General features: G+C 40.3%; 1 protein-coding gene across 2 annotated transcripts in view; it reads left to right on the forward strand.

Moving 5' to 3' along the window:
- Positions 1 to 16,588, forward strand: part of CPNE4 (copine 4) — a 672,331-nt gene that overhangs the window by 547,758 nt on the left and 107,985 nt on the right. For both annotated transcript variants that reach the window (XM_042956642.1, XM_015539940.2), the window contains 2 exons: positions 4,278 to 4,361; positions 7,478 to 7,567. In XM_042956642.1, the coding sequence (XP_042812576.1) occupies positions 4,278 to 4,361; positions 7,478 to 7,567 (174 nt within the window). The remainder of the gene's footprint in view (positions 1 to 4,277; positions 4,362 to 7,477; positions 7,568 to 16,588) is intronic.

Here is a 16,588-nt window from a genome sequence, read left to right on the forward strand (position 1 = left end):
GTCACAGTGATAGAAAGCTATAGAGTTTGGGTATGGCCCCAAATCTTTCAGATACTCTTTTCTTATTCCAATATTCCATTTTCAAGATCGCTGTCATAGAAATGTACTGCTTCTTTTTCTATTCCAGACCTCAGCGGATTGCTTATTGCCTTCTTGCCTGACAAAATGTCTTTCATATTGGACCAAAAGGGCAGGGTGATATAGCCTCCAAGTTATTAAAAATTTTACCAGAGCAAAACCTCAGTAAAATGCCTATATCGTTAACCTTGCTTGCACTGAGCTGTCCCAAGGGCCACCTTAATGCTGATGGTCAAGCAAAAAAAAAAAAAAAAAAAAGCCAAAAATTCCACATTGTGTCATGTAACCATACAATTAATCCCAGAGTTGTTGTTTTTAAGTTACAAATTTCTGAGTGTACATTTATGATATTTTTGAGCTGCTTATGAATTGTTTTATTTCTAGGAATCAGAGGACTCCTTAGTGGTAATCATTCCTGATAGTCATGTAGTCCTTTACAAAGTGTCCTCATACACTGTGTCTGTTATTGATAATAATTGTGGCAGCAACACTTTTTGAGTACTTATTGCCAGGTGCTGGACTCAACATATCACATGGATCAGTGATGCCCACAGTGGTAGGAGGCAAAATGTGACATCCTTTCCATTTACCAACCAGAAAACTGAGCCTTAAGGAAATTAAATATCTTGCCCCAGATCATGGAGATTGTATATAGTGGAGTCAGGATTTGAAAGCAGTACTCAAGATAGTGTGCCTATAGTAGATTCTCAATTACATGAAGGCATAGATGGCATCTGATCTTTCCTTCCTTGATTTATACTTTGTCCTGACAACATCTCTGTGCTAACCCTATAAATAGTATTTTATTTTATTTTTAAATGTTTATTTTTGTGAGAGAGAGAGAAAGAGCACGAGCCAGGGAGAGTCAGAGAGAGGGGGACAGAGGATCCGAAACGGACTCTGTGCTGACAACAATAAACCCAATGTGGGGCTGCACTCCTGAGTTTCGAGATCCTGAGTCACACTGAAGTCCAACACTCAACTGACTGAGCCGGCCAAGTGCCCCACCCTAAATAGTGTTTTAAAGGAATGTAAAATAAAATAGAAAAACTGTTGTGATATACTACCAAGAGAAAAAAAGATGTTAAAGTGTATGTAAAGTATGATTACAAATATATTTTTAAAAGAAAGAAAAGAAAATTATGTCTAGATTCTAGAAAAATATTTACCAGAATGTTGATAGTTGTGGAATTATGGATATGAGTATTGGCTGCGTTTTTCCTTCTTTTTTTTCTTACTTTCTATTTTTAAATAAAAATAACAAAAGTTTAAAATATCAATGAAAGACAAAAGAAAAATGACTGATAAAATTCCTTCAGTGTGGTCAGCAATTTTTAAGTGCAGTTCACCAGCATGTTCCCTGAGGGAGCAACAATCTATTTAAGGAAACAAAGCCGAAACTCCAAGAGAGGAATCCAAGGGCATCTAGGAACAAGCTAATGTGGCTCACATCCATTATGAAAGGGAGGTAAGAGGGAGGTTCCAATTTTTTAAGATGAGTGTTAAAAATAAGTGGGGAGGGGAGAAATGTGAATGTCTTGAGTAAAAGGGGTAGAGATAGGAATTGACTACCAGTTTGGGAGGGAAAGGGGCCATTTTGGTGGACAGACACAGTTTGCAGGACAGATTTATTGGCAAAAACAGCCATTGTGGGTTCTTAACAAGATGAAGGTTGTGGTGATTTGGTACCTTCAAAAATAGAATAGGAAGGTATATACCAGACTCCAACTGTTGTGGCTCATGGTGTTTAGTTTCAGGCTGGGGCAGGAAGACCACAGGGGGAAGATAAATAGTCCTATCTCCCATCTTTTCTCTTTCTAAGGTGTCCTACAAGGTTTCTAGTTTCTAGGCTGATATTGTTTATTATAGAGCCTGTCATATTGTTTTCCTGCTCAAGATCTGACATTGGCTCCCAGCTGCTTCCCAAGGCAGATGCAGAGTCTTTGGATGAGCATTTAAGACCCTTCACCTCATGAAGCTGACTTTGTCAGCATTGTCTCAAACTCCTCTCCACATCCTTAGGCTGCAGTGGAATTAAGCTGCTTAGTGTGCCTCTCTGTTCACTCTTTCATACCTTCAATCATCCTGTTCCATCCCTAGAAATAACTTCCTCACAACCACATTTCCCAATGAAAATCCATCAGCTCCCTCTAACCGCCAAACCAGATGGTACTTTGAAGGGTTGAACCCAAGTTTTATCCTTCCTTGCATATTAACATCAAGCACAGAGACTCTATGATCAGTATATTTCCTGAGAATATTTTGTTGAGCTGAAGACTAGGATGGCTTTAGGCTTCATTCTGTTTTGCTGCAGTCTAGAATTCGGTGGGGGTTGGGGGGTGGGGGGATCACTTGAGGAAATACATAATAAGAGTGTAGTGACTAAGGCTGTTGCTCAGATAGCCTCCTATTCTATACCAGTTGTTCATATCATTCATTCATTTATTTGTGTATTCATTCATACATTCCATAAACACTATGTACCACTAAAGTCTAGACATTGTAAAATATGAGGAAATTGTAGAGATATAAAAGAAAATCAGATATAATTCCTCCTTTCTGAACATTCATAATCTATTGGGGTAGAAACTAAGTGTACAGGAAGGATATGGCTATGTCTGCTTCTAGTAATGAAGTACCTGCTTGTTTTACATTATTCTCCCAATGAAAATGGCTAGAAACACTGGATAAGAACCAAGAGACATCTGTTTGAAGGTCCTAAGGCTGTCAGGTTTTGAGGAGCCAAAAATGGAAAGAAGAGAAATCTGCTGAGGTGATTCACACATTCTATCCAGGTTTTCCACTCAAGGCAGTTCCTCAAGCCTGATTAATAAAACACCATGGGTAGAGATGCTAAGAAGCCTAGCAGAAAATAGATAGTGAGAAATAAGAAAGTAAGCAGAGGTCTTTGTAATCTCGTGGGACTAAAGAAGCAAAACTGAAGTTCAGGGATACTAAGAGAGCTAGGGCCCAAGATTCAGAGATGCTTCAGAGAAACAGTCTGAATGTCTTATTCTCCCAAGACAACCACTAATTAGCAAAGCAGCATAAAGAGAAACTGAACAAAAAGCTAGAGCCAAGAGACTATGGAGATAAACAGAGCCTTGGAGAGTCTCACAAAAATTAGCACTGAGGGCTTGTCAAGGAACACCAGCCCTTATAAACACAAAACCTTTCAGCTGGAGCCCTTTAAGGACTATTTTCAAAGAATAAGTGAATCAAAAATATATTGCACCTATAGGGGCGCCTGGGTGGCGCAGTCGGTTAAGCGTCCGACTTCAGCTCAGGTCACGATCTCGCGGTCCGTGAGTTCGGGCCCCGCGTCGGGCTCTGGGCTGATGGCTCAGAGCCTGGAGCCTGCTTCCGATTCTGTGTCTCCTTCTCTCTCTGCCCCTACCCCCTTCATGCTCTGTCTCTCTCTGTCTCAAAAATAAACGTTAAAAAAAATTAAAAAAAAAAAAATATATTGCACCTATAAAGATTTTTGAAGAAACTTACCTCTAAATAGCTCAACCTTAATTGGAGTCAGGTGACTGCCCCCATTCTAACTGCTTGCCAGACTCTTGCTAAAGACTCATCTACGGGCACCTGGGTGGCTCAGTCGGTTAAGCTTCCGACCTCAGCTCAGGTCACCATCTTGCCGTTCATGAGTTCATGCCCCATGACGGGCTCTGTACTGACAGCTCAGAGCCTGGAGCCTGCTTCAGATTCTGTGTTTCTCTCTCTCTCTGTCCCTCTCCCGCTCTGTCTCTCTCTCTCTCTCTCTCTCTCTGCCTCAAAAATAAATAAAACATTAAAAAAAAGACTCATCTGAGTCTTTATAATCTTTATTTACACAGTATCTGCTACACAAGAGGCAGAACCAAGAAACAGATAATAAAAATAGATCCAAAGGTGATCTAAATATCATAATCATCAGACATAGGCTTTAACAATGACTCTAATTAATATGTTTAAGAAAACAGAACGTTGCTTTTCAAAAAACTGGCATTTGAATTGATCTTTGAAGAATACTTCGGATTTCAATTAACCAAGATTGTACTTCTCCAAGGACTTGGAGTCAGATGCAAGTCATTCTAGCCAAGGGTGGATCACAGAGATGAAGAACAAAGCAGGGAAGGGTCAAATCCAGCAGTATTTGATCCAGGGAAGGACCAAATGTGTGTAGGTGGGGAATAACTAATTTTTGTCTATTTCAGGATTTCTTCAGTAAATCTGACCCATTTCTGGAAATTTTTCGTATGAATGATGATGCAACCCAGCAGCTTGTACACCGAACTGAGGTGAGAAGACTTATCTTCAGCTGTGCCATCTCAGCTCCTAAGATAATAAATTGACCTGTTTTGAGAAACCCCTTATGTTTCTTAATGTCTGTAGTTGTGCACTCAGACCTGGAGCCTTCACTGTCCTTAAGAGGACTCTCTGTCTTCTCTAGCTTTTTTAATTCTCAATTTAGATGTTAGAAGACCCTCTCTGACCCAAATTTTCCATTGTTGACCTTCAATACAGTCAGCAACATATTAATAAGAATATGAATATTAGGTAACATTTAATGTGTATGATTAGGTGCCAAGCATTGTACTAAGTGATTTGTATGCATTACTTTATTTACTTCTCATAACAATCCCTTGACATGATTATTATTACCCCCATTTTATAGTTGATTAACTGAACCTTTGGGAAGGCCAGTGACTTTCCAAATCCTCATAGTTAGTGAGGGGTAGAGCAGAGGTTTGAATTGAGTTTGTTTGGCCTGAGCTTCATGATAATTTGAGAAGCGCATCTGCCTCCCCAGCAAAAGTTCATCCACTGGGCTGATGTCAGGCCTATTATGTGAACGGCTGTTCTGTCCCAGCTGCCGCTTGGTCTAGCTGCAGCTCCTTCTCAAGCCCCCTTGTCTTTCTCTCTGGGGCTCCAAACCTTATCTCTTATTAACCCACCACCCAGTGCCACACACCCATTCGACAACCAACCCCAATCTCCACTTTTCATTTTGTTTACAAGCTGGTCCAAGAGAGAGTCTGTGGGGGTGAGAAGTACATTGATAAGGAGGAAGTGGGATGATTGTGATAAATGAAAGAGCTGAGAGAAGACTATTGTGTATATATATTCATATATATATACACACACACACATATATATATATATATATATATATATATATATATATATATAGGACTATTGTGCATGCATATATATGTGTGTGGTGGGATAAAAGAAGAAGGAGCCCTCATGACTTTCATAGGATGATAGTAGGGTTCCATGTTCCCACCACCCCATATTGGAAATCCATTTCCATTTGCCTGAAGTAATAGAGTCTCAAGTAGTGTTTGGGGAACTTTTTGTGTCATATTAAAGGTATACAAGAATTAAATAGTTTGGATGGGCAAAGTCTATGGATACCATCTAGTTCATAGTTGGCATTTAATAACTTGTGCTTAATAAAAAAATGAATAAATGAATGAAGCTGAGTATAGATAGTATGTCTACTACATGTTATAATAGTACAATGTAGTTCTCTGGAATTTAACCCCTGGGGAACAGTTTGGGGTACAGTAGTCTCCCTGAATGGCACCTGATTGCCACCACCAAATAGAGTCCTTTTCACAAATACAGATTCCTTTGGTAGGACAAACTTCTTTCAGGAGAAGTAAATAAACTTTGGGGAGAATTAGAAGTGGTGTCCATTTGCCCTTTTGTTCCTGTCATTGAATGGGGGCTTAAATGTGCAGACAGAAAGGAGATGGGAATGTATCATTAGACTTCTCTCACAAGATCTCCCTTTCCTTTGCTTCTGATACCAGTCCTTTTCTCATTATTAGTATTAGTAAATTCTCCTACTCCCAAGAATCTCTAGAACTCCTCCCATACCTAATTGCTGAGGAGCTTCTGGAGTCTCACAAGCAATGCAACTGTTACGTTTTCCAGTGAGTCAAGCAACATAACATTGATTTTTTCCTCTTTCTTATTCAAGAGATATGAAATAAATACTAGGCAATACTGTACTCTTGGAGGAAGCACACTCATGTACACACAGATTCTAATTTCGTAGGAAATTTCTAGTTGAAACTTTGATCTGCTATGTTTAAAAAACTGTTGGCAATAAAATATCACTTCTTAGTGTTTTTATATAAAGGTGAGAACTTTAAATTAACCCAGATGTTTTTATCTAACTTTTCTTCTCATGACAACTTTGATCATCCCCAGGGTATCAGGGCACAAGACAAAGCCCCACAGGAACATAATTTTTGTACTTTAATGCATTAAAAGAAATTTAATAATGAGTCCATGATACAATCAATAATTCATGGTTATATTAAGGAACCCAGTAGAAGAGGGAATTACTTATAAAATAATTATGTTATTTGGATAGAGAATTCATTTTTTTATAATGCTAAGACTTCTGCTAACTAAAACTTTCACAGGAAGACAAATCGATATGACAAAATTCCATTTGACTTCATTTGTATATACCCTAGAGCAGTGGTTCTCAAATTTCATGCATCAGAATCATTTAGGGGGCTCACCTCCAGAGTTTCTGTCAGTAGGTCTGAGCACAACCTAGAAATCTGAACCTTTAACAAGTTCCCAGGTGATGCTGGTTCTCCTGCTGTTCCAAGGACCACACTTTGGGAACCTCTATCCTAAAGTACACAATATAGCCCTAGGTACAGAGCAGATTCTCATGCATTCTATGTCCATGCAAATTATTTGAACCATAGTGATGGCAGGCTGACTTGACTTGTATGGACTATGGGGCAGGATTAGTAAGCTGCTTTCAGAAGGATTTCACTGTATTATAGACTTAGTTTGTGACACTAAAGATCTGAAGATCTTCCATATTATACCTTAATATGAAAGCTGATATAAGTATGCTCTTGGGATTTTTCTTTTAGAAACTTCTCCTCTGACTTGAATCTGCTCTAACCTGAGGTCATGAGTGACCAAAGACTATTCAATTCTTTAGCAGTAGAAATGTCCTGCTATACTCCCTACACCAACCAATAGTCTTTACCTATCTATACTCAATAGAAGAGAATTTATGCCATAGGAATGACACTCCTGTAGACTTTATCTATGCCTGTAGATCCTTTATCAGAGGCCAAAAGCAGACCTGCCTCCTAAATCCTAGCTCCTTTCAGTGTAGAAGGGTTCATCCCCAGCATCCATATGATGATCATTATTCATGAGACAACAGCCAGGCCAGTGATCACAGGAATTCTGCTCATAACAAGCCACTTAGTGGGCACCCTTACTCCAAGTTTTCATTAAGACACTTATTCCAGACAGTTGTCCTTTTCATAAGCACCACAATACTTCTCAGATGGTTTTTGTATTGAAATGTGAAAATGTCAAGCATTCCCTCCCCAACCCACCACTCCTCTCTTTGTTTTCTCAGGTTGTGATGAATAACTTAAGCCCAGCCTGGAAATCATTCAAAGTATCAGTCAATTCTCTATGCAGTGGAGATCCAGACCGCCGGCTGAAGGTTCGATATCTATGTCTGAGAAATGCAATTGTTTATGTATTTAACTCTCCTCTTTCTCCTTGTGTGAATGTTGGAAAACCCAAAATTTTCTTTACTGCTTACCCAAATCTCTTAGCATCTTGATGGAAGATGAAGGGGATGTTTCTTCTGCAGGAGCCACTGAAGCTCATGAGATAGTCAAAGATAAATCCCAATTGTGTTACGTCAAGAGGGAAAGTCCATGGCTTCTCAGAAACAAACTGTGGCAATAAGTTCATGGCGTGATTGGGAGTTATTAAGAACACAAAAATTACTATATCAATTATCTATTGTTGCATAACAGATTAATCCAAAATGTAGTAACTGAAAACAATAACCATTTATTTAGCTTATGATTCCATGCACTGGCAAGTTGAGTTCCTGTAGGAGGTTCTTCTCTTGATCTTGCTTGGATGCCCTCATGTATTTGCAGGGTGGCTCTCTTCTGGGCCTTGACTGGCTATCATCTGGAATGACTGGGTGTTTGAGCCATTTATCTCTCAACATTCAGAAGGCTAGTTTGGCCTAGTACACACAGCAACCTTAGAGTTCCAAAAGAGCAAGAACAGAAGCTGCAAAGTCTCTTAAGGTCTAGTCACAGAATGCATAGGAGGTCACTTCCTCCACATTCTGTTGGTCCAAGCAAGTCACGTGGCCATCCCAGATTCAGGGATGAGGGTGAGGAAATTGACTCTGCCACTTGGTGAGAGGAACTGCAAAGTATGGTGGCCATTTTTTTCAGTCTACCACAAATGGGTAGACTGGGAATCATGGGAATATACAAGTTGGAAGAAAAGACACATTGTGAGGGTGACCAAAGGAAGACAAGAGGCTGAATGCCAGAAGCAGATTCCAGGAGGCATTTTTTATGGTCCAAAAACTGACCCTCCTTCTACCTTGGAAGTCCAGAAGCTCCATGTTATCAATGCCCCCAAGTTGATTCTACCAATTCAGGATAACTAAGTAAAATCAGTAGAAACCAGAGCCTATAAACCTAAGGGCCAATCAATTCATATTGAGTGAGCAACATGTCCCTCAAGCAGAGTCAGCATTCACCTCAGTTTAATCAGGGCATTTTCTCTATGTGGGCCAGCCATAGGGAAGACAACTATTAGACAGCTACTATATTAGCCTGAAAGCCTGGGACGTCTGCCTCCACTATGGGAAGATGGGTTCATTCAGCAGACTAAATGTTCACATTGATCTTTCAGGGCACCTAATTTCCTGGAAACTGTTAGATGGGCATTGCCAATGTTTGTCTTTGTAACTTTACATTTTCCTCATCCATTTTGCCTCACAAAACTTCTTCTGATAGAATTATTTTGATTTGTCAGCGTTGTCAGATTAGAACCCGTTTTCTCTAATGTGACCTTATATATCTTTGCTTAAGACCATTCTGTGTGGACTTGGTGCTTGAACTCTCAGTAGACTACTTACTTCCACATTCTTGAGGAGAAAGTCAGAGTTTCCCTAATATCTTGTGTCCTGTAAGAGCTAAGATACTTTAAGCTTCATTTGGCATTGGAACTGTCTTTTACGTCAAAATCAGGACTCCTGGCTCTTTGGGACTCCATGTGTCAGCTCATATGTGGAATGCCAAGGGCTTTAGCTTCAGGCATAGGGTGATGATTAACGTCTGTATTCTGAGCAGCTCCATCCCATTCCTAGCAAGATAATTGACCCTGTTTAGGATAGAAATCAAATAATATGTCCATTAGCAATAGATCAACTTTGTCATATGGAGTTATTAATTGAATAAAAGGAGAGGGTTGTATGTAATTGAATAAATAAATGCAGAAAAGCAGCACATTATGGCCTTGTGAATGTTTTGCCATCTGTAGAGGAACAAGTAGGAGTAAAGGAGATAGATGATGAGTGACAGATGAGAAAGAAAAAGAAAGAAAGAAATAGGGTGTTGGAGAGGAAACGGTAGGAAGGGAAGAAGGAAAGGATCGGAGCTTCTCAACAGCTGCACAACTGACATTTGGATTTTGTTGTAGGGGCCTGACCTATGCATTCTAGGATGTTTAACAAACAGCATCCCTGGCTACTTGATGTTAGTAATACTCCACTTACAGCCAGTCTTACATCAGTCTTACAGCCAGAAGTCTACTCAGACATTGCTAAATGTTTCCTGGAGAGTAAAATTACTCCTGATTGAGAACCAATGGTTTCAAACTTAACATGCATCAGAATCACCTAGATAACTTGCTAATGTGTGTGTGTGTGTGTGTGTGTGTGTGTGTGTGTGTGTGTGTGTGTGTGTATATATACAGAAACTCTGAGTATTTAGTATTACAAAGTATATATCTATATATATACTCAGAGTTTCTGATTCAGGAGGTCTAGGGTGGGCCTGAGAATTTTGCATTCTAAGAAGCTCATGGGTAATGCTGCCACTGCTGGATTCAGCCCACACTTTAAGGACCCAGGGGTAGACATTTGTTTCTTCATTATGACTCTCCCATGGCCTAGTGTCTCCACAGCAATTTTCAGCACCCAGTCTCCCCTTTACCACCTCTGTTCTGCCCAGCACTTGTACCTTTCTGCACTGTCCCAGCCTTCTCAGCTTTGCACACACCCTTCTCTCTTCCTGAAAAGCCTTCCTCAGTCTGCTTTTCTTTAAACAGGCTACTTTTCTTCAGGCCTCTTAAATCGCCCTCCACTTTCAAAAAACCTTCCTCTTTAGCTTCTGTGGGATACTTTCTAGCCCTTTCTACTTACCCCATTAAACTACTTCTCAACTTGTTTTGAATATTTCTGTGTACATCTCTGTCTCCTCAGTAGACGACTTGTCTTTTTCAGTTTGCTCCTTCGGGGTAGAACCATGTTTTGTTCACTGTGTATACAGCTGTCTAGCATAGTGCTTGGCACAGAGTAGATACCCAGTAACTTTTTTAAAAATGTTCATTTATTTATTTTGAGAGGTGGGAGGAGAGAGGGAGAGAATCCCAAGCACCCAACATGGTGCTTGATCCCATGAACTGTGAGATCATGACCTGAGCCTAAATCAATAGTCGGATGCTTAACCGATTGAGCCACCAAGGCGTGCCTACCCAGTAACTTATTGGAGAGTGAGTGAATAGAGGTGTGAGGGAAGTACTGAGAGGTTACCAGGGGGTATCCTGGGGCAGGGACTGGAGTGGAGAATTGCCCACAGCAGTATTTGGTATGCTGGAGTTTCCTATGCCACAAAGCCAATGTTGCACTCACCTGCTCACAATATCCAAATGCAGTTTTCTGAAAGGCAGGATAGACTTCCTGTATTGCCCTTTACTTGTATTCATTATTTTGTTACAAAGGCCACTGTGAAATTTTCATAATGCTGTCCCTAGCCAGCTTTCTCCAAAATAAAATGGCACCATATTGGCAGGCAGCATCTCTGTCCATATGGGTGTCATTCTTCCTATCACCAAAGAACATTAGAAAGTGATTTAAAATTTTTTTAATTTTAAAAACATTCTGTCAGTTTAGATTTTAGCAATCTTAGCAAAATTTTGACACTTAGGTCTTTGTCCCAAATGAGGCTTGGTATCTTTAATTCTCATTTATTCAGGACCCACATGAACACCCAAGTTCAAATAACCAGCTTTTTCTGCTTTACTTTTATTTATTTATTCTGTACTGTTCCTTTGTGTAAAAAATAAAAGCATTCAAAGAAGCCTTTTTCAGAAACTGGTGTTTTAACTTACTATGGAAATATTCAAACATACATAAAAGTAGAGAAATGATGTGATAACTCCCCATGCCCAGTACACAGCTTCAACAATTATTATTGTTGTAAAATTGTGTGTAACCCATTTCTCTCTTCCTCTCCCCACTGGATCATTTTGAAGCAAATCCCAGACCAGGGCCAGCTCATCCATTAAGCCCAGCAAGCACAGTGCCAGGACCCACCAGACTTTCAGGAGTCCATGAAAATGTTTTCATTCTTTTAAAATTAGAAAGGAAAAAAATGAACTTATAAATAAGATTGAATAAAATGTTTTATTTTTTTTCTCACCTCAGAAAGCAATGACATTTTTAGAATCCTAAAAATCTACTATGGTGGAAGGGGACCCATGAAGGCAAAAATGCCTAGGGCCAATGAAGGTCAAGGTATGGCCATGTCCCAAATACCTTATCACATCATCCCAAAATGCTTCAGTATAAGAATAAGAATAAGGAATCATTCTATAAACATAACTACAAAGCCATTATATAATCTAATTATATTATATATCTAAGAATATTAACTAAGCCTCCTTAATACCATCAAATATTTTGCCACTATTCATATATGACTGATGGTCTAATTTATTTAAAAAATGTTTTTGCACTTTTTTTTAAAAAAAGGGGGATCTAAATAAGGTCCAAGCATTGAATTAGACAAAAATACCTCCAAAGTTCTCTTTTAATCTGTTAGTTCCTTCTCCTTTTTTTTCCCTTGCAGTTTACTTATTGAAGAAATCAGGTTGGTTTACCCTGTAGCATTTCTCATGTTCTGTGTTCCCTATAAATGAGGAGTTAGGACTTGATCAGATTTGGGATCTGTTTTCTAGCAAGAATGCTTTATAAGTGATGCGGCTTTCTTAGGGTGTGAATAGTCATTGAGGAACTTTGCCTACATCCATTTAGTTAGGGCTTCCAAAAAGGTAATTTTCCACTTCTGTCATTTCTTCTTTATCTGTTGTTTAGTGTCTTCTATAAGGAAAAGCTTTTCCTTCAATAACTATTTGGTTCCCTGAGGTGTAGAGGAGTAGCAGAAGGGAGTCTCCGGAGTCAAGCGCAGACCAGAGGCCCACGGAAGAGGGTAGGAAGGGCGGCGAGGCAGTGCGCACTCCACGGACTGGCGGGAGGGAGCCGGGGCGGAGGGGCGGCTCGCCGGCCAAGCGGAGCCCCCGAGTCTGGCTGGCAAAAGCGGAGGGGCCGGACAGACTGTGTTCCGACAGCAAGCGCGACTTAGCGTCTGGGAGGTCATAAGTTAACAGCTCTGCTCAGAAAGCGGGAAGGCTGGAGGACAAAGGGAGGGAGAGCTGCTGAGCCCCCGGACGGCAGAGCTCAGCTTGGCGGGGAACAAAGGCGCTCGCCAGCGCCATCTCCCCCGCCCATCCCCCAGCCAAAATCCCAAAGGGAACCAGTTCCTGCCAGGGAACTTGCTCGCTCCGCGCAAACACCCAACTCTGTGCTTCTGCGGAGCCAAACCTCCGGCAGCGGATCTGACTCCCTCCCGCTGCCACAAGGCCCCTCCTGAAGTGGATCACCTAAGGAGAAGCGAGCTAAGCCTGCCCCTCCAGCCCCCGTGCACCTTGCCTACCCACCCCAGCTAATACGCCAGATCCCCAGCAACACAAGCCTGGCAGTGTGCAAGTAGCCCAGACGGGACACGCCACCCCACAGTGAATCCCGCCCCTAGGAGAGGGGAAGAGAAGGCACACACCAGTCTGACTGTGGCCCCAGCGGTGGGCTGGGGGCAGACATCGGGTCGGACTGCGGCCCCGCCCACTAACTCCAGTTATACACCACAGCACAGGGGAAGTGCACTGCAGGTCCTCACCACGCCAGGGACTCTCCAAAATGACCAAACGGAAGAATTCCCCTCAGAAGAATCTCCAGGAAATAACAACAGCTAATGAACTGATCAAAAAGGATTTAAATAATATAACAGAAAGTGAATTTAGAATAATAGTCATAAAATTAATCGCTGGGCTTGAAAACAGTATACAGGACAGCAGAGAATCTCTTGCCACAAAGATCGAGGGACTAAGGAACAGTCACGAGGAGTTGAAAAACGCTTTAAACGAATTGCAAAACAAAATGGAATCCACGATGGCTCGGCTTGAAGAGGCAGAGGAGAGAATAGGTGAACTAGAAGATAAAGTTATGGAGAAAGAGGAAGCTGAAAGAAAGAGAGATAAAAAAATCCAGGAGTATGAGGGGAAAATTAGAGAACTAAGTGATACACTAAAAAAAAATAATCTACGCATAATTGGTATCCCAGAGGAGGAAGAGAGAGGGAAGGGTGCTGAAGGGGTACTTGAACAAATTATAGCTGAGAACTTCCCTGAACTGGGGAAGGAAAAAGGCATTGAAATCCAAGAGGCACAGAGAACTCCCTTCAGACGTAACTTGAATCGATCTTCTGCACGACATATCATAGTGAAACTGGCAAAATACAAGGATAAAGAGAAAATTCTGAAAGCAGCAAGGGATAAACGTGCCCTCACATATAAAGGGAGACCTATAAGACTCGTGACTGATCTCTCCTTTGAAACTTGGCAGGCCAGAAAGGCTTGGCACGATATTTACAGTGTGCTAAACAGAAAAAATATGCAGCCGAGAATCCTTTATCCAGCAAGTCTGTCATTTAGAATAGAAGGAGAGATAAAGGTCTTCCCAAACAAACAAAAACTGAAGGAATTTGTCACCACGAAACCAGCCCTACAAGAGATCCTAAGGGGGATCCTGTGAGACAAAGTACCAGAGACATCACTACAAGCATAAAACATACAGACATCACAATGACTCTAAACCCATATCTTTCTATAATAACACTGAATGTAAATGGATTAAATGCGCCAACTAAAAGACATAGGGTATCAGAATGGATAAAAAAACAAGACCCATCTATTTGCTGTCTACAAGAGACTCATTTTAGATCTGAGGACACCTTTAGATTGAGAGTGAGGGGATGGAGAACTATTTATCATGCTCCTGGAAGCCAAAAGAAAGCTGGAGTAGCCATACTTATATCAGACAAACTAGACTTTAAATTAAAGGCTGTAACAAGAGATGAAGAAGGGCATTATATAATAATCACAGGGTCTATCCACCAGGAAGAGCTAACTATTATAAATGTCTATGCGCCAAATACCCGAGCCCCCAGATATATAAAACAATTACTCATAAACATAAGCAACCTTATTGATAAGAATGTGGTCATTGCAGGGGACTTTAACACCCCACTTACAGAAATGGATAGATCATCTAGACACACAGTCAATAAAGAAACAAGGGCCCTGAATGATACATTGGATCAGATGGACTTGACAGATATATTTAGAACTCTGCATCCCAAAGCAACAGAATATACTTTCTTCTCGAGTGCACATGGAACATTCTCCAAGATAGATCATATACTGGGTCACAAAACAGCCCTTCATAAGTTTACAAGAATTGAAATTATACCATGCATACTTTCAGACCACAATGCTATGAAGCTTGAAATCAACCACAGGAAAAAGTCTGGAAAACCTCCAAAAGCATGGAGGTTAAAGAACACCCTACTAACGAATGAGTGGGTCAACCAGGCAATTAGAGAAGAAATTAAAACATATATGGAAACAAACGAAAATGAAAATACAACAATCCAAACGCTTTGGGATGCAGCGAAGGCAGTCCTGAGAGGAAAATACATTGCAATCCAGGCCTATCTCAAGAAACAAGAAAAATCCCAAATACAAAATCTAACAGCACACCTAAAGGAAATAGAAGCAGAACAGCAAAGGCAGCCTAAACCCAGCAGAAGAAGAGAAATAATAAAGATCAGAGCAGAAATAAACAATATAGAATCTAAAAAAACTGTAGAGCAGATCAACGAAACCAAGAGTTGGTTTTTTGAAAAAATAAACAAAATTGACAAACCTCTAGCCAGGCTTCTCAAAAAGAAAAGGGAGATGACCCAAATAGATAAAATCATGAATGAAAATGGAATGATTACAACCAATCCCTCAGAGATACAAACAATTATCAGGGAATACTATGAAAAATTATATGCCAGCAAATTGGACAACCTGGAAGAAATGGACAAATTTCTAAACACCCACACTCTTCCAAAACTCAATCAGGAGGAAATAGAAAGCTTGAACAGACCCATAACCAGCGAAGAAATTGAATCGGTTATCAAAAATCTCCCAACAAATAAGAGTCCAGGACCAGATGGCTTCCCAGGGGAGTTCTACCAGACATTTAAAGCAGAGATAATACCTATCCTTCTCAAGCTATTCCAAGAAATAGAAAGGGAAGGAAAACTTCCAGACTCATTCTATGAAGCCAGTATTACTTTGATTCCTAAACCAGACAGAGACCCAGTAAAAAAAGAGAACTACAGGCCAATATCCCTGATGAATATGGATGCAAAAATTCTTAATAAGATACTAGCAAATCGAATTCAACAGCATATAAAAAGAATTATTCACCATGATCAAGTGGGATTCATTCCTGGGATGCAGGGCTGGTTCAACATTCGCAAATCGATCAACGTGATACATCACATTAACAAAAAAAAAGAGAAGAACCATATGATCCTGTCAATCGATGCAGAAAAGGCCTTTGACAAAATCCAGCACCCTTTCTTAATAAAAACCCTTGAGAAAGTCGGGATAGAAGGAACATACTTAAAGATCATAAAGGCCATTTATGAAAAGCCCACAGCTAACATCATCCTCAATGGGGAAAAACTGAGAGCTTTTTCCCTGAGATCAGGAACACGACAGGGATGCCCACTGTCACCGCTGCTGTTTAATATAGTGCTGGAAGTTCTAGCATCAGCAATCAGACAACAAAAGGAAATCAAAGGCATCAAAATTGGCAAAGATGAACTCAAGCTTTCGCTTTTTGCAGATGACATGATATTATACATGGAAAAGCCGATAGACTCCACCAAAAGTCTGCTAGAACTGATACATGAATTCAGCAAAGTTGCAGGATACAAAATCAACGTGGTTCCCTGAGGTGTGATTCGTACAGGAAAGACAGGAAAAATGGTTTATTTTTCCTTTCTTTTTTAACCAATTTTCAGAATAACAAATTAGTTCTCTGGCATCCTCCAGAGGTAACTAGTGAAGTCCCCCAATATTATTAAGAATTTATAGATTTTTTAATATATCTGAGTCTTTCAATTCATTTCAGTTATTACTATTCCTTTGAAATCTTGAATTGCTGCATGTTTAACCAATGAAAACTGCTTTAAGTTAGCTCTTGAGTTCTTTTGACAGAAACTTAATACTATGTAGTCATTTCCTA

Source organism: Panthera tigris, chromosome C2 (genome assembly GCF_018350195.1).
Source record: "Panthera tigris isolate Pti1 chromosome C2, P.tigris_Pti1_mat1.1, whole genome shotgun sequence".
Lineage (NCBI taxonomy): Eukaryota > Metazoa > Chordata > Mammalia > Carnivora > Felidae > Panthera > Panthera tigris.